Here is a 26,724-nt window from a genome sequence, read left to right as displayed (position 1 = left end):
TTTTTCAATGTAAGTGCACACTTTTTAATTTATTCTGAACAATATATTTATATTTTAAAATCAGGACATGTATACACGTGATTGTACAGTATGGCTTGATACTTAGATGTTGACCACACTGGTAAGCTCCTGACAAGCATTTAGTCCTGGCACAGGCAGAGTAAGAATAAATAGTAGTGCTTTGCGGAGAACAGTAGTGAGCAATAGTGTGGGGAAAGAGGGGGCTTCGTGTGTGTGCTACAGCAGGAACAAGTCCCCCGGACTGACGTGCAAAGTTCTAACCTCCCCAACAGCCTCAAAACCTGCCTGAGGGCTGCAAGGGGTAATGGGCACGTGTATGGGCGCAGGACGCTGGACAGAGAAGTGGAGTAGAGTTCAGACCAGGATGTATGTGTGTTGGTGCCATGTAACAACTGCACAGGTTAGCAGAGGGGCTCCCAAGCTGCCTGTCACCTCTGGCAGTAGGTCAGGTCATCTCAGCTTCTGACACACAGACACCCTCATGAGGAGGAGGCTGTCCTGTGTGGTGAAGACAGGACTTGAGGTGGGAGCAAAGCTACTGGAGCTACAGCGTTACGTGAACATCTCCAAGCAATAAAGATGTTAATTGCTACACAAGTGTAGAAGCTAAAATGTTGGCACATCCCGCACCCCAAGGATGAGCCGTCAACCAGTTTATTACACGATGGTGATATCCAAGCCCTGATCGTGCTTTAGCAAGTGCAGTTAGGTTCCATAGGCTAAAATTTGTACTTATGCTACACACTAACGTTTAATGTATTTCTTGAGTCAATAACAATGTCTAAGGACCCACTAAGCCTACGGTGGACGTTTATCTGTAAGTCAGGCCCGTGGTAATGGAACCTATGCAGGGTCTCGAGCACACGTAAGCCCATGGAAAATTAAAGGCACCCTGTACAATTAGGTGCAGTGTAGGCAGCACAGGAAGCCAGTAAGCTGACTGATCAGGGCTTCTCAGGACTGGATGTTGGTTGAATTGAGGATTCCAGAAGTAGCATCAGATTTGGAGGCCTTTGAAAGTTCTCGCTGTTGAAAAATAAAGAACATCAGTGGCAGTCCTCCGTCTCCAGCATGTCCCGCCCTTACAGACAGATGTGCCCGCACAGGTGCGTTAGGAACCGTCTGAGCACCATTCTGTTAGTCACAGATAGGCATGTGTGCATATGCCCTGGACCCCTTTCCTCAGCCAGTCCGTTCTGTTAAAATCCCCAGGAGAGAAATCCCTTATATTTTACAAACGATTCTGGGCTGTCAAGCTAGGGAGGCAGCAAGCTTCGGTGTTTTGAGCCCTTTAAAAAGCACCACATATCTACCAATCCCTGGGGCTGAGGGCCTTGGAACCCCCTGGTGATTTGATCTCATGCTGGAGCACATGGTACAGAAGCAGAAGATAAAGCACGAATGACCGCTGCGAAGGACAGATGTTAGTAGAGGTTAGTCTGCTGCCCAGAGGAGCCCATGAGGCGTCCTAGGCCTAACCAGAGGGAAGCAGGTACATTTAAGCTTCAAGGGGATGAAATCGGCCTTGGCTGAGCAAGCAAAACAAGAAACATAGACCCTCTGTCCTGCAGTCAGCCAGAGTGGCACGTACCCATTTCTACAGGTAGCGCCACACTAGTCATGAAATTTCCAAAAGGGCAGACTCAGAGTGGACCTCAATGCTCAGAAGGAGCTCTGGCCTGGGCCACCTGGGCCGTCGTGTACTGCGGCCTCAGGGACGGCGCCGGGGCTGTACCCCAGCAACCCCGGGGAAGGCAGCCTCACCTCTCAAGAGAAGGATGCTGAGGGGAGAGAGAAGACACAGGAAGGTAAGTGTCGCTTAACATGGACGATGGCACTAGGAGCGGAAGAGCATTCTGGAAAAATGACCCTCTTCCAGAGCCTCATGGACGCCGTAGCAGCTCATTGAGGTAGAAAGAGTCACAGGCAAGGACATGAGCGCTGGCAGAAAGCTGGGCGCCCAGGGGTTAGTAAGGCAGATACTCCAGGCAATTGTCATCACACAGGCCAAGAACACCACAGGCAGCACACAGCTGGGGCGCCCTCCCCCAGGGGTGGGGCCTCTATTCTTCGCAGCACATTGGAGGCCTTGCAGGTCACAATCGGGGGGGTGCGGGTATGTGAACCTTTTCTGCTGTGAAATCACATGATAAAAAGCTTTGCCTGACTTGAGGTGGGGCTGAGAATCCAATTCAAGTCTGAACAAGTTTTCTTGTTAATCAGCACATTAGTCTGTGGGGAACAAGTCCGATACGTGTTCCTTGTAAGTCTGTACTCGGGACTCCTGCTTCCCTTGTCAAAAAGGTGGTGACAGTGCAGCTGAAGATCACTGGTTAGTGCAGCCCTGTGCCCAGATGGGGATGAAGCCAGCAGATGACAGAGCAGTTTGGAAAGGGGACACGGGACATGCAGGGATTGCCATACAGACCTGAAGCCCAACAGTGGAGCTGTCAGAGAGGGACGGATCCTTCTAAGAACAGAGAATTCAGACCATTACCAAGAACTCCACCAAGAGAGCACCAGGGCCGTGATCAGAAGGGTCACCTCCTGCAGCCAGGGGATGGTATTTCTTAAGTAGAAGGATCCAAGTTAAATAAATGTCTGTGTGCTGCTGCCAACTTCCCTCCTATGTACCCCCCTTACTCACCCCCACCCCATGGTCAGGGCAGGAAAGGGATTCTCAGCCTCAAAGAACTGCCCTAACTACGAGCCTGGGTACCCCTGGGAAGATGCCTACAGCCCCAACTGTGTGCTCCCCAGAGACTGGTAGATGTTACAAAAGGTGAATTACCGCAAACTCAGAATAGGTGCTGGCAACAGAATTAATGCTGAAGTTGCGCTGGAGGGGGGCCGAGCTGGGGTACCCACCGCTCAGGATGCTGCCATTGAGCTCCAGGTTCTCCTTGTCGGCTCCGTGCCGGCCCGCGCGGGGGGTTTTTTTCCCTGAACAGGTAGAAGTGAGGACTGGCTGCAGAGAAAGGAAAGATGGATCAGTGTGATATCCTTATAGGAAAGGCGCATGCGCAAACACACATCTATACACACACGCACGCACGCGCGCACACACACATGCACGCACACTGATATCATCTTTATATTAGCCGTGTGTCTGTAATCCTGCACAGAATTTCTGGTATAAAACAATGTTCAACATCACTAATCACCAAAGAAATGCAAATAAAAAACAATGAGCTATCACCTCACCCCAGTTAGAAGCGCTGTGTCATCAAGAAGATAAGGGACACAGTCTTAGAGACACAGGAACAACTGAGCGTTGCTAGAAGGGAGGGGGTGGGGATGAGGAAGAAGCGGAGGGGATTAGGCAGCATAACTTGGTAGAGACAAGATGGCCAGGGGGATGTGAAAGACCGTTTGGGGACTATAACCAATAATGTAAAGATGTTATAGGGTGTCAGATGGGCACTTGTCTCATTAGGGAGCCCACTCCATGGACAGTGTAGCTGCCTGACCACTGCGCTGTACACACCTGAAGCTGGAGCTGAATAATATTGTGTCAACTACCCTGCTTCCCCGAAAATCAGACCTAGCCGGACAATCAGCTCTAATGTGTCGTTTGGAGCAAAAATTAAGACCCGGTCTTATTTTACTGTGACATAAAACTGGGTCTATATAAAATATAATTATAATACCGGGTCTTATATTAATTTTTGCTCCACAAGATGCATTACAGCTGGTTGTCTGGCGAGGTCTTATTTTCGGGGAAATACAGTATAATTTAATACACATAGTCCCGGGATATGGAGTACAGCACAGGGAATAGTCAGTGGAATTGCAATAGATACATACAATGTCAGAGGGGCAACAGATTGGGAGAGGGGGAGTTATCTCTTTATGAGGGGTGAAATGTGTAACTATTGTACTGTTTTGTACACCTGAAGTTAATAATAATAAAAAATAGAACAAGACAAATAGTAACAAGTGTTGAGAGGCTGTGTAGAAAAAGGAACCCTCACACACTGTTGGTGTAAATGCAGACTGGTGCAGCCGCTATGGAAGGCAGTGTGGAGGTTCCTCAAAAAATTAAGAATAGGGGCGGCCAGGTGCCTCAGTTGGTTAGAGTGCGAGCTCTTAACAATGTTGCCGGTTCAATTCCCGCATGAGATGGTGGGCTGTGCCCCCTGCAACTAAAGATTGAAAACGGTGACTGGACTTGAAGCTGAGCTGCACCCTCCACAACTAGACTGAAGGACAACGACTTGGAGCTGATGGGCCCTGGAGAAACACAGTTCCCCAACAAAAAAATAAAAATAAACTATAAAAAAAAAAATTAAGACTAGAATTACCATATGACCTAACAATCCCTCTCCTGGATATCTACACAAAAAATCTGAAAGCATTTATCTGTAAAGATATATGTGCTCCGATGTTCACTGTAACTTTATTTACGATGGTGAGGACATGGAAACAACCAAAATGTCCTTCGATAGATGAATGGATAAAGAAGATGTGGTATATATACACAATGGAGTACTATTCGGGCATAAGAAAAGACGAAATAGTACTATTTGCATAAACATGGATGGATCTTGAGATTATTATGCGAAGTGAAATAAGTCAGACAGAAAAAGTAGAGAACCTCTGATATGTGGAATGTAAAATTGAAAACAAAAGAGTAAGACAAACAAATGAAGAAACAAAAACTCATAGACACAGACAATAGTTTTGTGGTTACCAGAGGGTCGGGGTGGTGGTGGTGTAGATGAGAGTAAAGGGGGTCAAATATATGGTGATGGAAAGAGAACTGACTCTGGGTGGTGAACACACAATGTGATATATAGATGATGTATTACATCACCTGAAATCTATGTAATTTTACTAACAATTGTCACCCCCATAAACTTTGATTTAAGAAAACAAACATATATATATATATATATATATATGTGTGTGTGTATATATATATATATATATATATATACACACACACATATATATATGAATTCTTAACGATTTGCAGAACACCTTGAGCATAGTCTGTAAAATACTTGAAACACTGAACACATTTTAGCACATACACGCCCCCGTCTCCTTGTGCGAGGGTATCTGTCCAGGGACCCAGTGTCAGGGCGGGAACCCACGTGCAGGGACTTGCTCAGCAGCAACTCGAGACCGGGCTTTGCCTGAGCCTGCAGAGACCACCACCTGCTCTTCAGTTTCCCAGTCCCATCCCAGGGCTCCCCCACGATGCTTGTGGGTCTCCGACAGACCACTCTTTCTCTCATTCAATCTTCAGATTAAATAGCTCACATCTGTCAGCTCTCAGCATCTCAATGATCACCAAATTCAGGGATCTCAGAAACTGGAATGAGTAGGTGGGGCCGCTGGAAAAATCGGCTGGGGCGGTGTTGGGAACGTGCTTGCACAAGGAGCGTACTAACCTTGCTACCAGAAGGCGGAAGTCGAGACACCGGGGAGCGGTAAACGGTCCCCCCAAACACAGGCCGGATGCTGCTGTTGGCCGTGGCATTGGACATGGTGGTAGTGTTCAGCTGAGTAGAAAAACAGACATTACTAATGGAGATGACATGCTCGGCAACCTGTCCCTACACTCCTGAGAAATGAGTATGAGAAGCACTGTAAGAAAGATGAGTTTACACGGTAAAGAGCTTTTGGGGAACCCTGTGAAAAGTGTTCAAAGCCTGTTTACGTCCAGCAGGGGGAGCTGTAAACGGGTCTAACCGTTCTGTTTCTGAAAGCGGGCCAGACACCTATGGCATGACCGGCTACAACACCCCTAGGCAGGCATCCAGGAGAAATGAAAGCAGATCCCGTACAGAGACTTATCCATGGATATTTATAGCGGCTTTATCTATAGTAGCCAAAAAACCAGAAAGAAGCCAAAATATTCATCAATAGGCGAATGAATAAGCAAACTGTGGTACAGTCAGCCATACAAAGGAACACTGCTTGCTCAACAATAAAAAGTAGTGACCTAGCAATACGTGCAACAACATGGGTGAATCTCTAAAAAAATTATGCTAAAGAAATTATGCAAAATGAAAGAAGACATACTACATATTTACATAAAATGTTAGAAAGTGCAAATCACTCAATAGAGACAGAGCTAATCTGTGGCTGCCAGGAAAGGAGGGAAGAGGAAGGAACGTCTGGGGTAAATGGAAACATTCACTGTCTTGTGGTGAGGGTTTCAGTGTACACATGTGGAAACTTATTAAAGTGTACACTTTAAATATTATGTGTCAATCTTATTCAATGAAGCTGTAAACTTCCGTTGTAACTAGAAAACTCTAGGTGGATTAAAAACCTTAAATGGGATAGTAAAACTATTCAGATACAAGACACAGACTAGGAAATACAACATATGAAAATATCTGTGTGGCTTCAGGTCATGGGTGGATCACTTATAAAGTACAAGCCTTAAAGAAAAGACAGAAAACACTTTTATTGTATTAAATTAGAACTTCCTGCTCATCAACAAAGTGCCATAAAGAGTAAAAAGAAGCTACAAAATGAAATCAGTCCGACAGAAAACGTCGAGAACCATGAATTTTTTCATATGTAGGATATAAAACTGGAAGCAACAAAGGAACTAGACAAACAAATAAACAAACAAAAACTGAGACACAGACAACAGTTTAGTGGTTACCAGAGGGTAAGGGGGGAGGGAGGGGGGAGATGAGGGTAAAGGGGGATCAAATATAGGGTGATGGAAGGAGAACTGACTCTGGGTGGTGAGCACACAATGTGAGATATAGGTGATGTATTACAGAATTGTGCACTTGAAACGTATGTAACTTCACTAACCACTGTCACCCCAATAAATTTGATTTAAAAAAAAAGAAAAGAAAAAGAAGTTCTCAAGATAATAAAAAAAGGAGATACAAAAAGAAAAGAAAAAAAAAGACGAACTACACAAAACACACATAAATACTGAGAAAAGCTATTATAACACAACCGACAAGGGAGTGGTATCCAGAACATAAAGAATTCCTATAAAATTTGTAACAAAGAGACAAATGCCCAACTCCATTAGTAACTAGGGAAACACAAACTAAAATCATAACGAGACATTACTTCCTATTCATCAGATGGACAAAAATTTCAAAAGTGTGGGAATGTCACGTGCCAGGCTCTGCCACTGGGAACACACATTGTTACGCCCACCTTGGTACCAGAGGCTGGGTGACTGGTGGAGCCGGGACATCAGAAATGTCTGAAAACAGCACTCTTGAGAGCAAGGACTGTCGCACTTGTACTCTCAGCATCTGGCACAGAGGTTCTCAACATTGTAATTAAAACAAACCTTTCTGGAATTGAATTTTGGTGTTCTAAAACATGTTTTTAAAAGTTTACCACATTATTTTCATTGTTATATCAAACAATAGGGAAATAACAAATGACAGTATGTCAAGAGGACAATATATAGCTAATGATGAGTGTGTATTTGAAGAAAGTTTGCTATGAAAAAAACCATAACCAACACAAAATAGGTAAAAAGGCAGAAATGAGAATTATATACCGTGATCTCTACTTTGTAAAAATATATTATTTTAAAAAGCTTTTTAAAAAAGCAAGAAAAACACCAAATATTCTCAGTGGCAGTCTTGGAGCTATGCTGCAGGTGATGTTCAAATCTTTTATATGTCATGAAGTACGAGTAGAGGGAGAAGGGCCACGATGCCCCCTTGTCAAGCGGACTCCACGCGGAAGTGCAGCAAAGCCCTTTCCCCACCTGCCCGACAGAAGGCAAGGAGGCCCCCAGCCCTGGCCCCTCGCAGCCCAGGGCCTGCCATTTACCTTGCGCACTTTGCCCGGCGTGGTGGGCGCCAGTCCTCGCCGCTTGCTGGGTGTGCGGGGAGCACTGCCGTAGAGCATCTCCGTCTCCGTCTGTTTCTTGTTCTTCAGTTGCTGTGTGAAAGTCAGAAGCAACTGGGGTAAGATCCCAGGAAGAAAACAGGTCTGGGACGGGGCGGGGCCGGAAACCTGGTGCCGACCCTCTGCAGCCCGAGCTGCCTTGGGCACTGGGGGAGTGGCTGCTCCCAGGACCTCTGCCCCCTCTTCCCGAGCTGGGCTCACGTACCCGCTCCTGCTTGGCTCGCTCTTTCTCCAATCGGTGCATCTCCCACTGTTCTGTCACGTACTCCACGAACTTCTGCCCGTTCACCACGAACGGCTGCGCGTGCTCCTGCTCCCACGTTTCAATCCGCACCTTCAGCTCCTCTTCCAGCTGAGACCAGACACAAGGACACGTTAATTAATTCACATCTTTGGTGTGAAGCCCAAACAGAACGACTCCCCCAAAGAATAAACCTCCCCCCGCCAGAGCATCACGAGCCCCACTTCAGGCAGCTGGACGGACCCACGTGGGAAATCCCAGGCCAAGGACGCTTCCTTCACAAAAGGTGAGGACCAGCGTGTGGCCACTGAGGTTTTGGTGCTGAAAGTTAGAGGAGCATCGGGAGGACCGGCAGCTGTGAAGAAGCGGTGCCAGTAAGGACACCACCACCTGGGTTCCCGCCTGGAATCTGCCTCCTACCAGCTGTGAAAAGGTGGGCAAGTGACTTTGGGCACAGAGGTGATTAAGCTAAAACGAGGCCATCAGGGTGGATCCTACACCAGTAGGCCTGGTGGCGCCTTGTAAGGAGAGAAAACGTGGAGACACACACGGGGAGAAGACACCATCTACCAGTCTATGGAACCAGCCCTGTCTGCACCGTGACCTGACTTCCAGCCTCCAGAAATGGGAGAAAATAAATGTCTGTTGTGTAAGCCGCCCAGTCTTACTGTGGTATGTGTTACGGGCTCCCCTGCAAACTAACCCCCCTTGATCCTCAGTTGCTTATACTAGGAAGGCCTATGATTACTTATCATCCTTGCCTGACCTTTGGGAGAGAAGACAGTTTGGGAGCAAATGATTAGACAGACAGTGAGGCATTCTGCAGATAAAACCCTTAGCAACAACATTACCTTAGGGAGTGTTTTCTGGAGTTTGGCTCGCTGCTTCTCCTCTTTTAGAAGATTTCCTCCACGATTTGTAAACCGACTTGGATCTGAAGCTTTTCTCTGTGAAAATACATTTTAATCAGTGAGCCCCAGGACACGCAGTCAGACCAATGACTTCTGCCAAGACCTGCTGTCAAACACAGATGCATATTACTAAGGAGACTTTCCGAGAGCTTTGCATTCCCACACTCCCTCAGTGCTGAGGAAGATAGGGGTCCTGAGGCAGGAAGTGGGTGTGAGCACTCCCACCAGGGGCAAGCACATCCACTGGGGTGCAGGAAAGCCACTGTTTCCTTTTATCTAAAAGGGAAGACAGACTTTAATATTTAGTGCACAATGTCAATGGCTCCCTTCCTTGGTTCGGATGTCAAAAGATTACACATCAGCTACAGGAAATGAGCCACATGGAGACAAGGGGAAGGTCTACACTCAGAGTTTGCTGGTGGCAACCCTACGTGCCCACTCACTTCCGGCCTGTTGAGACAATGCAGCTTGAATGTGCCAAGTTAAGGGGTTTATAGATAATCCGGTTTTCATTACATTAACCTCATAAAAGGACAAGTAGAAAAACGTAGTACGTTAGGCTTCATACGCTTTTTAACTTTTCTGCTTTTTGTTATTCTATCATGTATTCAGTGTATCAGAACAGTAATATAAGCATATCGTTTATAAATATAAGTTAGGTGTAGATTCACAATTAGGGGCAGATAACCAGAAAAGTTTAGAACTGATCTTGACAAATTGGGGGCTAAGCTTGTGAAGAAATTCCATTTCCCTTCCAGCCTGCTCGGTGGGCGCCAGCCTGCAAACAGTAACTACAGGGGATGGCAATTCGCCTCTTATTTTGTCTTAACTACTGGCACGTCAACAACGGTTGTTTATTTGGCTCTTTGTTGACATTTACTCCTCCTCCTCCTTGCTTTCACCCAGAAGTAAGGAGTAACTGAGGCCCAGGACCCTCAATCTTAAATAGCTGGAAGACCTCGCTCAGTTCTCCCCACTTCTGAGTCCTGGTTTCCCACCTGTGAACTTGAGTTCAACTCAGGACTTGCTGAAGCGCCTGTGTGACCCTGAGAACAGGTTGCTTGATTTTGTGCCCACGGTGCCTCATCCTCGTCCCAGCCCCCACATCTAAAATGCTCTGAGGGAACCCGCGCGTGCTGTGTAGGTAAGAAGAGGAATTCAATGTATACAAATGTGCCCCAACACCCAGGCAATTTTCTGAGAAAACAGCAAGAGTTGGAATGGTAGAGAATACGAATGGCCTGGCCCCACGCCCGTCTTTCTCGCCTTCCTGAGGAGCAGAACCTGAATTCCTCTGCGGCAGCAGTGCCCCCAGCCTCGCCAGCCGCGGTGCGGCACCTGAGTACGAGCAGAGGCGCCGGGAAGCGCCCTTAGAGGGGCTGGAGGGGCAGCGCCTTCTGTGCTCCCTCCTCCACCACGCTGCCTGAAACGCCACAGTGGGAGTCTGCAGCCAACTTGGACCTGAGGGGAAGGTCCACCCCTTAGTGCTGGGGGACCACGAGCTGGAGAAGCCCAAGACCCCGACTGTGGAACTGCCACACCTGCCCTGCACTGCCTACCTCTGGACTTCCTTATTTAAGCCATTTACTTTGGGTTTTCTCTTATGTGTTCCTGCACGTCAGACTAACAAATAGAGACGGGTTAGCAGTAATTCCAAGACTTGATGAAGACACGGTATTAGAAACCTGGTGAGGAGCAAAAACTAGACTCTGACTACGCAGGACGCGCTTTCTCAACACTTCGTTGCCCTTTAAGGAACAGACAAAAGTTAGGGCAGTACCTCAAACTCTAAGAAAAGCCGCCAGCTTTCTTCCCACTTCTGAACACCTTCGAAGAATTCTTTGTGACTCTCGTAGTAGTTTCGTAACCGCACGATCTCAGCATCGTGGAGCTGGAGCAGACTTTCTGTGTAGTCCTCTGCAAGACACAGACCCAGCAGTTCAGGAAGATTCCTCCAGTGTTTAGTACCCCACTTTACTGATCCCTCCTCCCCCTGAAATGCAAATAGATTCTTCTTCATTGTAGTAAAACTGTTACATTGTGGATAATAAAAGCCAGGTGTGTCGCTATCAGCCTGGGGGGACCAGGGAGTAAGGGACTGGGGTGTGGGCTCGAATGACGAAGATTCTCAAACCTTTGTGTCCTCTCCCACCTTGTCTTAGGTTTCTTTCATATTCGTCCTTTCCACCCTGCCCAGTAGAGCGTTGGGTCACAGAAAATGTCCCCAATGTGAAATTGAGCAGACAGCCTCACTTTATATTCAGTTCCGGTCAGACTAGAATTCTGTTGGGCTCTGGAGTCAGACTCCAGGGGCTCAGACGTGAGCTCCGCCCTTTACCTGCGGGGCCTCTGGTTTAAGTTGCTCAACATTTATGTGCCTTCCCGTCCTCATCTTTTGACGTGAAGATGAAGTGAGATACTATTGTTAGGAGTCTGACATTACACCTGGCATAGAGTAAGCACCTGATAAACTCGAGCTTCACAACTATAGGCTGCAGTGATATAGGAATCAAGAGATCCCTCATCTCCCAGTAGCATTTGCAAACGCTTATTTGTACAGGAATGGCAACTAATGCTGACTGGCCTGAACAGGTAGTTATATCTCTTCAGCAGAGGAAGTACTTCCGGGTGAACATCTGCACTTTTTCACAAGTGCAGGCCACATAAACACCACGGCTCCTGTACTAACCGTCATAGAAAGGGGCAAAAGCCTGTCGCTGCTCCTGGCTGTAAAAACACTGGTCCCAGTACTGAACCAGCTCCGCTCGTATCGCCTCGATCACTTTCTTCATGTTTTGCATTTTCAGTTCTTCCAAACGATCCACTTCTAATTGCAGCTGAAAAAGAGAGATCTGTTAAAGGTCCTCGCCACACTTTTACATTCACTAGCTTTGCAAAATTTTTCCCTGTTTAATAAAATCACAACATAAAACCACAGAGGTTAAGTCAACACTCTTTGATATCAAAGGCCCAGAAACCTAAGAATAAAAGATAAAAGATGCACAGATTGACTGGTGCAGCCGTTATGGAAGGCAGTGTGGAGGTTCCTCAAAGAATTACGAATAGAATTGCCATATGACCCAGCAATCCCTCTCCTGGGTATCTACCCAAAAAATCTGAAAACATTTAGAGATAAAGACACGTGTGCTCCAATGTTCATTGCAGCTTTGTTTACGGTGGCCAAGACATGGAAACAACCAAAATGTCCTTCGATAGATGAATGGATAAAGAAGTTGTGGTATATATACACAATGGAATACTATTCGGCAGTAAGAAAAGATGATATAGGAACATTTGTGACAACATGGATGGATCTTGAGAGAGTAATGCTGAGCGAAACAAGTCAGACAGAAAAAGCGGAGAACCATGTGATTTCACTGATATGTGGTATATAAACCAAAAACAACAAAAGAACAAGACAAACAAATGAGAAACAGAAACTCATAGACACAGACAATAGTTTAGTGGTTGCCAGAGGGTAAGGGGGGCGGGGGGTGGGGGGTGGGAGATGAGGGTAAGGGGGATCGAATATATGGTGATGGAAGGAAAACTGACTCTGGTGATGAACACACAATGGGATTTATAGATGATGTAATACAGAATTGTACACCTGAAATCTATGTAATTTTACTAACAATTGTCACCCCAATAAATTTAATAAAAAAAAAAATGGGGAAAAAAAAAAAAAAAAGATACACAGATTGCTGCCACCTTTTTCTGATGCTTGCTTTCAAAATGGGCTTGCTCAAGGCAGAAGTTGGTCAAGACATCAGACTCGATACAGAAATGTCCACAGAGACTGCTGAGCCAGCGCCCTCTGGGTTTCTTACCGCTTTCTTCACCCTGGCTTTCGACCCGGTCATAACCATCGCCACAGCCTCTCTCTCTTCCACTGGTATTTGCAGCCTGTCCCAGAGCTCTCGGATCTGCGCACGCAGCCCCTCGCACACGGCTTCATTCTGTGACTTTCGCATTTCCAGCTGGAGCAAGGGAAGACAGTGGTTACAGCCAAGACAGCAGCACAGAGACGGCAGCCCTCAGCCTCCCACAAAGAAACATCTGGGCCCACATGGAAAAGCAGCACTTTTTATAAGACTGGGAAGAGGTGTGTTTCCGTGACTCCTGAACACAAACTGTAAGGCTGTCAGTACGGGGAGGCCTCAGACCCCAAGAATTAGGATTCAAATCCTGAACTAAAAAAAGTTTTCATTAAACACTAACAATTCAATGACTTACTTCATCCAAAATTTCACTTTCCTATTCTTAAAGCTATATATAAAACTTTGTGTTTAAAAAAAAAAGAAAAATCAAGGTTGTGCATCATATACCATCTTTATCTGCCCTCATTTTCTTAACTCACATTGGCTCTTTATTTAGGACCAACAGAGAAAAAAACTGTCACTTTTATTCAAATTGCTGGACATTACGGCGATCCCAGGCCAGAATCTGAGTAGACATTACCTGCCGCAGCAACTTTTGTAGTGTTGCAATATTCTCCAAAGACAAACAAAAGGCATCTTCATCTTCACACACCACGTCCCTTTCGAAGCTTGTGTCTGGGGTGTGATCTAATTCTTCCATACACAGTATGATCTGTCTCTTTATGCTGACAAACTCCTCACGCCTAGACGCCTACAAAACGAAACGATTGTAAGATACCAACAGGAAGGTCAAACTGACTTTCAGGAAGTACAGATGCAAGCAGTGTACCTTTGTCTCCCTCAAAGCGGCCACATGCTGTCTGAACTGGTTCAGCTCTTCCAAGGTGGGAACAGAATCACTGTCGACGTCATAGCGGGGTGTGCAGAGAACTTCACAGAGCTCTTGGTCTTGTTCCTGAAGTCGTTTCAGTTCCTGTTTTCTTTCCTTTTTCTGTTTTCGCATCAGTTCTACCTGAGTGCGCAAATCTTTTTCTAGTTGCAAGATAGTTGGCTCTCCTTCCTCCTGTGTAAGATGATGGACCGTGGTTACAAGGTTCCAAAGGAAAACCAGGACAATGAAAGAGGGCTCGGGTGACACTTTTACTTAAACTTACAAATACGTCAACTCACAGACAACAGAATATGGCACAAAGAGGCTCCCCTGAGGAAGGTCTCCGGTAAGGAAAGGTACTTGGTCACCTTTGCAAGAGGTGAAAATTCGTTGGAAAGCTCGTTTTGAGCTAGCTATAGGTGGTATATTTAGCTCATAACTAAATGCTCATCCCAATAATCCTAAGGATATCACCTCATCAATAAAAAACAATTTAGTACTCCTTGCTCTATTCCTGATAAACAGAAAAACGAAAGTGGCAGCTATATGTCCTATAAATTTTACTCAACACAGGTGACCTAAGAACTGGGATGTAATTTAAGGGAGATGTACCATCTACCTAACGTCTCATCAATTTCACATTTAAAGTTCTTTTTAAAAAAAGACTAAAGACAGAAACTATTTGTCCAAAATCAATGGTCTTCATGCCATTTCTGTTGATTCCGGAAAACTCCACTGATGTCAGTCTGCCTGACTGCTCTTGGCTGTCACATAGGACTGATCCTAACCCTTTAGAGGCGGCCTCCCCTCCCCCGCCCCGGCTGACCTGACCTAGATACCCCGGAGTTGGTGCCCCTGTCACGGGGAGAGGCGTCTGAGAACCGCATCAGTACCACATAAGCCATCCTGTGCTGTCTCTGCTCGCACATCTATTCTAGTGACCCTCCCAAGCTCCATGTTTGTCTTCATTTTTACGATGCTGACGTTGCTTTTACTGGTACTAGCAAACAATCTGTTTGGGGGCCCCATCTCCTACTGCTCTCACCCAGCTGGTGTCCTCATTCGAGCCCCTGACTTGTGCTGTAGCACAACACAGCAGCCTCGCAGCGATAAACGCAGATAATCACGGCACGCTCTAAACGTGACTGCTCTCCTGACACCTAAGCTTTGGACACATTGCTGCTCAAGTGGCCATTTTGGCTGGCTCAGTGGTGCGCAGCTTTTGGGTATGAAAAAAACCCACAAAGGCAGGTTTTTAGATAACTTTCCCTTATGTCACTAGTCAGTTTTGCTTCCGAGGTAGCTCTTTTCATTTTCTTTCAAAGAAAGAATGGCCCAGTATCCGAGTGAAGAGCTGCTTTACATATATGCCCCATAGACCGACAGCCAGAGGACGCTTGTTTTTCATTGCAACGTCCTTCAGCTGCTTCACCTCTCACCAGGGCAACCCTCACAGAAGGAAAAGTTACTCTGCTGGAACTAGTTACCCAGGCAGCACGTTTTCCCCACGTCTCGTGCCCAGGACCACCCCTACAAGGACACCTTCCATCTCAGACCCAGCAGGAGCCCGGGACCCTGCCAAGTACCTGAAAAGGCTCAACATGTAACTCGCTGCAGAGGGTGGCCAGCTCTTTTTGACAGATGGATATGCTTTTGATGAGCCTGTCCTTCAGGCTTTCCTCTTCAGCAATCATCATATCCAGGAGGTCCTACGGGAGAGAAAACAGTCCCATAAAAGTGTCGGGCCAAAGGGAGAAAAAGAACGAGTAACAGCAAAACCCTCATAACTTCACAGTTTTAAGAAAGGACTTAGGCACCAGGAAGAGCCTGACGTCTGCGTATCACTGCTAGAAGCCCCCTCACGTGAGATGACAACATCCCGAGCCCTCCCACTGCAAAGACTCCAGCACTAAACTCACCTTGATGTGCTTCTTTACCACCTCAGTTCTTTGTAAGCGCTGGTCCTCGGGAATCCCAATTAATTCCCATATTTCCCGAAGGTGAGTCAGGGCTTTCTGGAGACAGAGTACGGACTCCTCTGCGAGCACGTCACTGAAAAGCAAGAGAAGCCAGCTGCATGAGCCACTGCCTCCAACACACTAAAAGCAGTATTTACAGGAACTGAAGAGTTTCTCGGTGGCCTCAAGGCTGGGACAAATTGAAAACAAGCATTCAGCTTAATTCATCTTTACCCACTCCCCTCTCCTCTCTCCCCAACACTACAACACAGGCACAGCAAAATTCAGTATCGTACTACATCATGGACAGTCCATCTTCTGAATACTACTCAGAATCTGACTTTCAGTGATTCTACCCATGGCAGTATAATATAGAATCAGAAATGTTTTATTAAAGAAAAAACAAACAAAAAGACCAGTAACATAGACTCACACCTAATGCAAGAGTTTGCTGGTGAAAGGTTCCTATAAAACAGCTGGCAATTAATCACAATTTTGTTGTTGTTCTAAAATTACAGCTACTAACTTGCAGAATTGCTAAAATCAAAAGGACAAACATCAAGCGCTGGTGAGTACACGGAAAAGCCAGAACTTTCCCAAACTCCTGGTGGGAGGACCAGCTAGTGCAGTCCCTTTAGACCTGTTGGCAGTGCCTACCGAAGCTGGACCCAGCAGATCCACTCCTGTGCACGCCTGTCTGTACAGAAACGCCCCACAGACACGCAGGAGGATCAGAGCAGCGCTGCTCCCAAGAGCACAAACCCCCAACAAGCGGGACGCGCCCCAGCAGGACGGAAACTGGCGCGTCCCACAGCGGATACGGCAGTGACCACATAGCGCGGGTGACCCGGGACACCACGGGAATGCTACGGAGTGAAAGAGCACAAACCCAAAGGGACTGCACACTCTACGATTCCACTTTAGGAAACCCTAGAAAAGGCAAAAGCGTAGTGAAAGAAAGCAAGCGAGTTGCCTGGGATCAACTACAAAAGGGCACAAGGACACTTTTTAGGGTGATGACACGGTTCTCGATCTTAATCGTGATGACATAACTGTATGTAATGATCAGAATTCAAGCTAAACGTTTACAATGAGTTAAATTTACTGTTCATAAATCATACCCTAAATTTAAAAGAAAAAAAGAGATAAAAGACATAACTAATGGGCCGGCCCGGTGGCTCAGGCAGTTAGAACTCCATGCTCCTAACTCCGAAGGCTGCCGGTTCAATTCCCACATGGGCCAGGGGGCTCTCAACCACAAGGTTGCCGGTTCAATTCCTCGAGTCCCGCAAGGGATGGTGGGCTCGGCCCTCTGCAACTAAGATTGAACACGGCACCTTGAGCTGAGCTGCCGATGATTTTCCGGATGGCTCAGTTGGTTGGAGTGCATCCTCTCAACCACAAGTTGCCGGTTTGATTCCCTGACTCCCACAAGGGATGGTGGGCTGTGCCCCCTGCAACTAGTAACAGCAACTGGACCTGGAGCTGAGCTGAGCTGCGCCCTCCACAACTAAGACTGAAAGGACAATTTGAAGTTGAATGGCACCCTCCACAACTAAGATTGAAAGGACAACAACTTGACTTGGAAAAAAGTCCTGGAAGTACACACTGTTCCCCAATCAAGTCCTGTTCCCCTCCCCCGATAAAATCTAAAAAAAAAAAAAAAATGTATCTTAAAAAAAAAAAAAAAAAAGACATAACTAATGTGAAAAAGTAAAAACAAGTTGGGGAGAGGAGGAAAACCAGTCTGAGTGAAAGAGGCCAAATCACTATGTGATCCCATTGATATAAAGACCAAAACCAGGCAAAACGAAGCCGTGCTTTCAGGAGCCAGGACAGCGGCTGCCACTGTCCTGGGAGGTGGTGATGGGAGGGGCACACGGACAGGGACGGCTGCTCACACAGGCAAGCACTGACTTCACGAAAACGCACTAAGTCTGCACTTGATTTGTGCACATTTCTGTATGTACGTTTTTCTTCCATTTCAAAGAGGTTATTTTAAAAATTATTCATTGTTTATCTGAAACACAAACTTAACTGGGCGTCTTGGATTACGTGTAAGTGTGCTGTTAAAAATGATAACCACGTAAAGAACAGAGCTTTTTCTCTCCTTTCTTAGGTGCAACTGGATGACAAAGAAACTGCTCTGGCACCAGAGAAACGAGAATCTGGGTGCGCTGTGCCAGTGGGAAGCCTGGCACCAGTCCCTTAAGCTCTACTGAGTCATCTACAGGTGGGGGGCCTAGAGGCACTCAGTGGCCCCCTTTCTGTCTCAGCGTGTTCAGTGGTTCTGAGTCACCAGCCTAGGTCGCCCAGAACACCAGTTTCTCCAAAGTGCTCGATAGAACAAGGGTATCAAGGTCTGGGTGGTTCTTACTAAATGCTGTTCTTGCTAACTGTCCATATGCAGCCCAGTATTCTGCAAAGGCAGCTGCAGCCGGAGTAGCTTGGCTCTGACCCTGAAACCCAACTGATGCAAAGAAGAAATCAGTCTGTAAGTAACCATCAGGGTATATAAGCAATGGCTAAAGCTCTGGACAGAGCGCGGATGTGTAACCCGTCTCCTTCACTTGCTCTATGTAAATAGAACTGCCTAAGGACCACCACGTCATGTTCTTGAATAGAGCACCCCAAGCGGCGAACGCCTTGAGTTCCGTAACAATCGGTTTACTCTATTCACACCCAAGACATTTCTCTAGCTAAGAAATCCCACGTTAAAGGCTGCCTGTCTGCGGTGAAGCAAGCTTTTGCACAAATATCAGTGGCCTTCACCGGATGCCAATATTGACACCCAGATAATAAACAGCATTTACAAGAATTTACTGTACTGCCTTCATTTTACAAATGTTAACAGGTAGTTAAGGCATTTACTTAATATAATCTCAACTAAAGTTCAACTACAAAGCTTCCCCAGGCAAATAAACCCACTTTTAACACAAAAGAATGCACTCGTTAACATCCTCACTTGAGCCTTTTATTAAAAATCACCTACAAGAGCTAAGCAGTGGTCAATATTCAATTGACTGCAAAACCCGGGAGCGGAGGCAGACCAGCGCAGGGTATGGCTCTGGGGTAACTCTCCCGGGGGCGGGGCCGTCTCCTCCAGGCTGGCTGCCCCCCATCCTGGCCAACACCCACGTGAGAGCTCGGTGCTCAGGGAAACCAAGTCGTCAGGCACCTGCTTCACTCCGCCCCTCAAAGCTTCCCACTGCCCCCCGGAAACAGTTCAACCTTCAGGTTTTCCTCCTAACCCCCCCCACCCCACACTCCCTAACTCCAGCCAACTGACCCTCCTGGGCGCTCCCGGGCAGAGCCCCTCACCCCCACATGCAGCTGTTTCTGCTGCCAGCAGGATTCCGCACTTCCCGTCCACCTGCCAGCGCCCTCTGCACAGCTGTGGCTTCCTCAGCCACCCCACCCAGACGACCAGGAACCCGGGGGCAGGGACCACGTCTCCTCCATCTTCATTCTGCCACACCCTGATGCACTTATGGCTCAACAGTGTACAAGTGGCCCTGAATTCCTGCCGAAGGTTCGCCATGTTCTACCTTCCAGCTACCTTCGGGGCTCATGTGCTCTCGACACCGACAAACAGATTTACAGGCGGTGCCGCCCAGCTCTGCAAAGCATCCAGAGGGTCACGTGATCCCTTTTCTGCAAAAGGAGAAGTCTGGCACAATGGGCGAAGGATCTCAGTAGACATTTCTCCAAAGAAGACACACGAAAGGCCAGCAAGCACACGAAAGGACGCTCAACACCTTTAGCCAGCAGGGAAATGCCAATCAAAGCCACAAAGAAAGACCACTTCCCACCACTAGGAGGGCTGGAATGAAAAAAGCAGCGGCAAGTGTTGACAACATGTGGAGAAACGGAACCTTCATACATGGCCGGTGGGGACCCCCCCCCCACACACACACACGGCTGGTGGACTTGAACACAAGCACCGCGATATCTCCAGTCAATCTGGTGTCGGTGCGGCTGCTTTGGAAAAGTCTGGCAAGTCCTCAAAGTCACACACAGAGTGACTACATCATCAAGCAATTCCACTCGTAGGTATATAACCAAGAGAAATGAGAACATATGTCCACAAGGCACTAGGACACAAATGTTTACAGCAGCCTAATTTATAATAGCCCCAAAGGGGAAACAACCCCAATGGCCACCAACCAACGAACAGGTAAATGTGAGAACATTTCAAATGATTCCATTTAGTGCTAAAGTTCAGGACAGGCACGACTATAGAGACAGATTAGTGGTTGCCTGGGGCTGGGCTGGGGAGAGGAAAGACGGTGGGGAAGGGGACTGACTGCTGAGGTGTTTGGAAGGGATGATGAAAATGTTTTAAAATTGACTGTGGTGATAGTTGTTCTGAATTACGTTAAAAATCATTAAATCGTACACTTTAAGTAGGTAAATTATATGGGGATTATATTTTGAAGCCTTTTTTTTTTAAATCTGGCACATAATCTGAAGCTTTTTTGATTTGTAAATTAACTGAAAAACAAATATGACTGCTAATTTGGTCAAACAAATTACTTCTACAAAATAAAATGACATGAGATTGGTACAAACTTTGTAGATTTCAAACCCAATTACTTAATCTGGACAAATATCTGTACTATAGTTCCCCCCTTATCTGCGGGGGATACCCCCAGTGGATGCCTGAGACCGCATATATATACACACATACACACACACACACACACAGATGGTGCCCAAAAATGGGTATACACATTTTAAGAAAACCTGTATTAAAATTGTAATACTCAATACATACCAATAACAGAAGATAAATACAAGTCACATTTGACTTCTGCAATTACAAGAGGCGCTCAAAGTGGTTCCCATCAGCGTCCAGACACTTCTGATGAGCAATGCTGACCCTAGTGTCCACTGTACACATTTTCTTGGCATATATGTATGTATATATGTGTGTGTGTGTGTATATATATAGATGCGTGCACGTGCACACACACACACAAACACATTCTATATATGTGTGCATAGTGTATGTTTTTCCCCTAAACATACATACCTTTCACTTAAAGGAAAGGAAGCACTTCCCGGCCTCCCTTTAGCGTGTCCGGATGGCCAGCGCCCCTACTCTTGCGCTTTGGGGCCATTAGGAAGGAAAATCAGGGGGACGAGCACAGCAGTGCGATCCCGCCACAGCCGATCTGGTAAGGAGCCGGCTGCTAGGTGACTTAGGGGCCGGGAGGCAAGTGACCACTGCGGGGAGAAGCTGGACAGACGGAGGGCTCCGCACCAGGCAGGCGGGCGCACGGTCATCTCGCTACTCAGAACAGTGTGTGAGTCACCACTTATGAACTGGGTATTTCTGGAGTTTTCCATTTGATATTTTTGGATCGCTGTTGACCATGGGTAACTGAAACTACAGAAAGCAAAACCACAGATAAGGGGTGGCTGAACCCCAGGAGATGGGCCACTAACTAAAAGCAGTATTCCCACAATTTCTTCTAATGAAAAAGCTAAGCCTCCCTTGGAGCTGAATTCCTTTAACAAACCTTATGTGGCCAGTGGGAAAGCGGTGTTTGGAATTGTCATACATTCTAGTTGGAGATTGTTCTTCTGAGAGTACAGTTTTCAAAGTACAATTGATAAATTTCAAAGAATTAAAACAATTTTCCACTCTTCGCAACATTCCAACTGTATGAACTTCATTCTTATTACTCCAAAACACAGCGAGACTCTCACTCCTGCCCGCACCCGCCACTCGGCCCGGGGCCAGGTCACCGCCCTCATCTCGTGCCTGTACCGCACCCCCTTCTAGCCCGTCTCCCTGCTTCTGCCGTGGCCTCCTCACGCTTACTGTCAACACGGCAGCCACAGGCTGGCTCCATGTCTCGTCTTCTCAAAACCCTCCAACGATTTGCCATGGCTTGGCCCCTTGCCTCCGTTAGGCCTCTTTGCTCACAGGTCACCTTCTCAGCAAGGCCTTTCCTGACCAATCCCTTGAAAACCGCACTCCCTTTCCTACGCCATCAGTACTCCTTGTTCCCTGTCTCTTCTTGATTTGTCTCCACAGCACTATTACCATTTAATGTAAGACTTATTTATTTATTTTGCTATTAAACTGTAAACTCCAAAAGGACAGAGGTATCAGTTTCATTCACTGCTGATTCCCCAGCACTTAGAATGGTTCCTTGTACATAACAAACATTCAAGAAGTATTTTTCGATTAATAACTCGATGCTTCGAAAAAGCTGTACGATCATAAGATGCCTCAGTGCAATCACTGTGAATAGTAATTATCATGGTACAATTATATACTGTAAGTTCCCTAAGAGGGAATTCCCTAAATCTCCTAAGAGGTGCAAATTTGAGATATTTTCCTTATAAATGCATCCACTGAAAACCTGAGGGTGCTTATAAGAATACCACCCAAGGACACAAAGGTTGTAAAAAGGGCCAGTTTTTCCAGTCTCTTGAACCTACTGGACTGGTAAAGATCTCAAATGGTCCTCTAAACGATTTCCTACCTTCAGGCAGCAGTCACTGACCCACTGTCCTACTTATTCCTAAACAGGCCTTTGTTAAGCTCCATCTGTACAACCTGTACCCATAACCAGTAGTCAATCCAGTGACCAAGCCGATAAGCATTATGTATCTGAGGCCTAGTTTCCATTCCTTTCTAAATATGAACACCTGAAATCCAGGTTACCCCAAAGTCTGCTTTTGTGAGTAGAGTAATTCCAGTTGTTGTTTTAAAGCCTAGTGATATCTGTCAGCCTGGAACCAAAGTTAATTGATAACTTTCTCTCCCCTTCATTCACTCTATTGAAAGCAGAAGACGCTGAACAACCCAAAAACCAACTTGGAATAAGAGTGACATAAAATGTCACTGTAGGTTTTACTTGTCCTCAGATGCAATAGTAACTTAAAAGCACAGAATTACGCTGTCCTTTAGATAATAAGATATTTGTGGGGTGGCCAGTTAGCTCAGTTGGTTAGAGCGCAGTGCTCTTAACAACAAGGTTGTTGGTTCGATCCCCGCATGGGCCACTGTGAGCTGCGCCCTCCACAACTAGATTGAAACAACTACTTGATGTGGAGCTGCCGGGTCCTGGAAAAACACACTTAAAATAAATAAAAGTTTAAAATTAAATAAATAGTTGTAATTCACAACCTCACAAGGACATGTGCTTTTTCCAATGGTACCAGTGACCTGTGCTCAATTACTGTTCCCCAAAGGCAAGCATTTGAAAAAGAACCGTGGGAATTAGTAACCATGTAACCATACAGCTATCAGTTTGAACCAAAACCAAGGAATTATTTAATAATGATTCATCCTAACGCTTCACCGACTACTTTCAGAAAATAAGGGTGATATTTGTGCCGCTCTTAACAGAAAATTATTTTGTGCAATTTTTGTTTTAGAGGTGAGGAAACGGACATTCAACATCTGGCCAGAAGTCCCAAGACTACACACACAGCGTGACGTGTCTGGCCCCGATCTCAGGCCGGACAGTCTTTCCCCAGCACTGTCCGCGTTGTTCAAACGACCGGGAAAGAATTCCTTCAAGGGAGCGTCTGAACTTGCAAGGGAACCAAGCTATCTTTCCAATTCAGGTAAAATGCTAACACTGCAGCCCAGATACACGGAAAAACGTAGATAAAGACAAACTTCACGGCTTTAAAGAGAACCGAGAAACGCTGACCGTAAGACTCTGGTCACCACGAGCCACCGTGCAAATTAGCAGCACCTGGGACGCCGTGAGCACGCGGAGGGTGGGGCTCCGGACGCCGGCGCTTCTCGCGGGTCGCGGGTCGCGCTGCGGGCCTACCCGTCCCCCCGCACTTGCGACTCCTCCCGGGCGCCTACGTTTGGCCCCACGGTGGCCTGCGACCGACAACAAGGTGCGCGTCTGGCTCACCGCCACCAGCCCTGCCTGGCTGACGTGACACCGTTGCCCCGAGCTGAGGGGCCTCTCGGAGCCCACACCGGCCCCGCACCCGGGACCTGCGTCGCTCCTTCCCGCGTCCCTCAACTCCCGGGCAACCCTCACCTTCTCCTCATGATGGACGCTCGCAACACCGGACGTCGAGGTCCCCGAACTACTTCACGCGGAACCGAGAGCAGCAACCACCCGGTACCGCCAAAGAAGTCCCAGTCGCCGCTTCGCGAGCCGTTGGGCCGCCGCGGGATTTCAAACCAAACCCGAGGCGGAGCAGCCCCCGATTGGCGCCCCGTCCCGTCGATCTTCCCGAAGCCCCGCCCTCGCCCCGCCTCGAGTGCGCAGTCGGGTCCGAGCGCACCCAGGTTCTGGGGCTGGGATCGCCGTCTGCGCGTGCGCCCGGCCACGCCCCTGCGCGGCTCGCTTTCCTCGCACCGCGGGTGACGTGCTCGCGCGCGCGGAGCCGCCCTGTGGTCCGAGCCCCGCCCCGCCCCGCCCCGCCCCGCCGCTGTTTTGATTTGAAGTGCGCTCCGCAGCGCCGCCCGGCCTCCAAGCCTCGACGCCTAGAACGACGCCGCTGCCCGCAGCCGGCCGGTGGCGGAGCGGGTTTAATACAAAGTCCTGGCGCCTCAACTTGTTTCCCTGGGTCGCCTAGGTAGCGCGCGCGGGAACTGATCTTTGGTGGCAATTTTCCCCGGATGTAGGAAGCCTCGAGGGGAAGGGAGGGAACACCGGACCCTGCCCACGGGCCGCTACCTGTCTAGACAAGGGGTCCCCTTTAATCGCGGTAACAGTCCTGTGAGGTGAGTACCAGCCCCATTTTACAGAGCAGGGAACTGGCTCAAAAAGGTTGGAGTGACTTACCCACGTCCCGCGATTGGGAAATAAGTGGCGAGCTCCTGGGTCATGGTTTTCTTTCAAATTACACGGGTTTATATAATTGTCATGAAATTTTTCAAAGTACTTTTGTATCCTTCGCTGAACACATGCCACATTCCTAAGTGCTTATTAATCACTTTTTTTCAGGGCTTCGTTGTCGCATAATAGCCTGACGTGTGGGTATCTTATAATTCAACTATTTTGCTATTGATGGATATTGTAATTTTTACAAATAAATGTCTTCATACATAAATCTTTGTATCTTGCATTATTTTCTTGCAGTTGACTCCTACAAGTGTAATTAATTACCGAATGCTAGAGAGGTTTATTAATTTGCCCCCACCAAGGAAGCCTCACTGGCAGGGTACCCTCAGCTGCGCTGACTGCTACTTTCCTTTTAAGTCTCTGCTAATTTCCTGGCAAAAAGTGGCATTTCCTTGTTTAATTTATTTGCTTCACTACAATTGAAATTGCACATTTTCCCGTGGGTACTGGACAACTGTCATTTCTGGGAAATCCTTTTCATTGGCTTTCCATGAAGGAAAAGTAAACCTTCAGGACCATGTTTTTCTCACTTTCAGAAGAATTTCATTAGTGTCTTCAAAATATTTTTTTGTCAGCAGCATGCCAAATGTTCACCTGGCTGATACAGTGGCACCACTTTTTAAATTTACTGGTACTGTTGGTTGATGACCTTGAGAGTTTTTCAGAAAGGTTCAAAAATGTGTGATCCTCAGACATGTCCCCAGGGCCAGTATGATAAGTATCCAGAGATAAGACAATTTTGCTATCATTTCTCTTACACGAGTTCTGAAGCTAACTTGGAAGATACGTATGTATTCAGAGCATATACTCAGCGTTTGAAACACTGTGTAGTGTACATAAGCGCAGGACCCTTTTACAGGGTCATATTACATTTCTATTAGACAGCACTGTTCTGGAATGTAAGTGCAATTCACTGCCACTGTTTATTCCCTTGGCCATACCATCCTTTTCTGACTGCCACACGTTCTTTCTAAACTAACAGCCCTGTCAGCTGTGCCTTTGATCTTGCACACTAGCTTGTCGTAGCCTGTCAAAAATCTAGCTGGATACTTGAGGTGTGCATTTTCCTTGGCATGTGCACTATACAGCACCATCATTCTATGGAAAGAATACTTTTGATGATTCAACACCACAGGTTTGGATCTTTCTTTTCATAAGTGGCAGCACTGGGGAACAGATGGCAGAGCAACTGGGCCAGTCTTCCAAAAACCCAGGCAAAAACCCGTAAGTACCTCTGCCATGGGGATGGTCAGGGGATGAACCAGAAGCATTTAAAAGTGATGGGTCGAGGACAGGACCAGCGGAGTGCAGGGGAATAAAAAGAAAAACATCTGGGGTCAAGGATATGATTCCTTACACGAACAAAACGTGGGTAGACGAGAATGTTAAGGGAACACGGAGAGGAACAGACTTAGGGATGCAAAGTGGGGACAGGAGGTTCGGTTTGGGAGCTTATTTTAGACACGGAGTTTGAAGTGCCTGTGGAACGACCAGGCTGGAGATACTAGTGTGAGGCGCAACACTCACATGGAGCCTGAGCTCTGGAAGTGGATGACGACAAAGGACAGAGAGAGATGTCAACAGATGGGTAGGAGAGAGGAGAAATTGAGATGGAAGTATGACCTAGGAGACTGTAGGAGGATGCAAACGCATCATGGGAGCTGAGGACGAGAATTTCAAGAAGGAAAGGGTGGTTGTCAGTGAGATCAAGTCAGAAAAGGGCGGCCGAGACCACTGACAGATGCCGCTATAGTTCACAATGTTTAACGGGAAGGGACAGGAAGGCCACCAGAACCAGCAATGAAGACGGCACTGGGGAAGTGTGTGCGGCACCGTTTGCCGATGCCCGAAACTGCCCTAACAGGGCACACAATCTTTCACTGTGTAATAAACCAAAGGCCTAAAACGAAGGTGCCTCAAGTTAAAATAAAAAACACTTTTGTTTTTCCAAGTGTAATGAGTTGCAGGATTTAGAACTGGGAGGTGTTTACTGACCATCTACCTAACCCTCCCCCTCGTTTTATGGTTCCGGAAACTCCAGCACAGGGCAAGTGCCAAGGGAGACTCAGACCAGGCCGAGAAGACATGAGGCCCCCTGTGCGTCACAAATACAGATGGAAGTGCTGGTGCGGAACTAAACGTAC

General features: G+C 47.1%; 1 protein-coding gene across 5 annotated transcripts; it reads right to left on the bottom strand.

The window, feature by feature from the left end:
• Positions 1–24,021, bottom strand: PRC1 (protein regulator of cytokinesis 1). 5 transcript variants are annotated; one of them, XM_019718053.2, is made up of 15 exons: positions 23,768–23,924; positions 15,702–15,834; positions 15,369–15,491; positions 13,741–13,974; positions 13,492–13,662; positions 12,861–13,010; positions 11,720–11,867; positions 10,811–10,947; positions 8,971–9,066; positions 8,084–8,230; positions 7,801–7,911; positions 5,421–5,531; positions 2,813–2,989; positions 2,450–2,491; positions 1–1,047 (listed from the first exon to the last, which is right to left on the bottom strand). In XM_019718053.2, the coding sequence occupies exons 1-15, from the start codon at positions 23,776–23,778 to the stop codon at positions 976–978; spliced, it is 1,863 nt and encodes a 620-aa protein (XP_019573612.2). In that variant the 5' UTR covers positions 23,779–23,924; the 3' UTR covers positions 1–975. The 5 variants fall into 5 exon arrangements, with proteins under 5 accessions (XP_019573612.2, XP_019573616.2, XP_074173755.1 ...); XM_019718057.2 differs by having other exon boundaries at positions 2,890–2,989; XM_074317654.1 differs by lacking the exon at positions 23,768–23,924 and adding an exon at positions 19,062–19,084.
• Positions 24,022–26,724: the final 2,703 nt, after the last annotated feature.

Source organism: Rhinolophus sinicus, linkage group LG13 (genome assembly GCF_036562045.2).
Source record: "Rhinolophus sinicus isolate RSC01 linkage group LG13, ASM3656204v1, whole genome shotgun sequence".
Taxonomy (NCBI): domain Eukaryota; kingdom Metazoa; phylum Chordata; class Mammalia; order Chiroptera; family Rhinolophidae; genus Rhinolophus; species Rhinolophus sinicus.
This window is presented reverse-complemented; position numbering and strand designations above follow the sequence as displayed.

Excerpts from the sequence above, each read along its gene's own strand:
- PRC1 (XM_019718053.2), bottom strand. Across the intron at positions 13,011-13,491 it reads TACAAAAGTTGCTGCGGCAG|CTGGAAATGCGAAAGTCACA; the intron begins GTAATGTCTACT and ends CCCTTGCTCCAG. Across the intron at positions 10,948-11,719 it reads TTTTGCCCCTTTCTATGACG|AGGACTACACAGAAAGTCTG; the intron begins GTTAGTACAGGA and ends TGTGTCTTGCAG.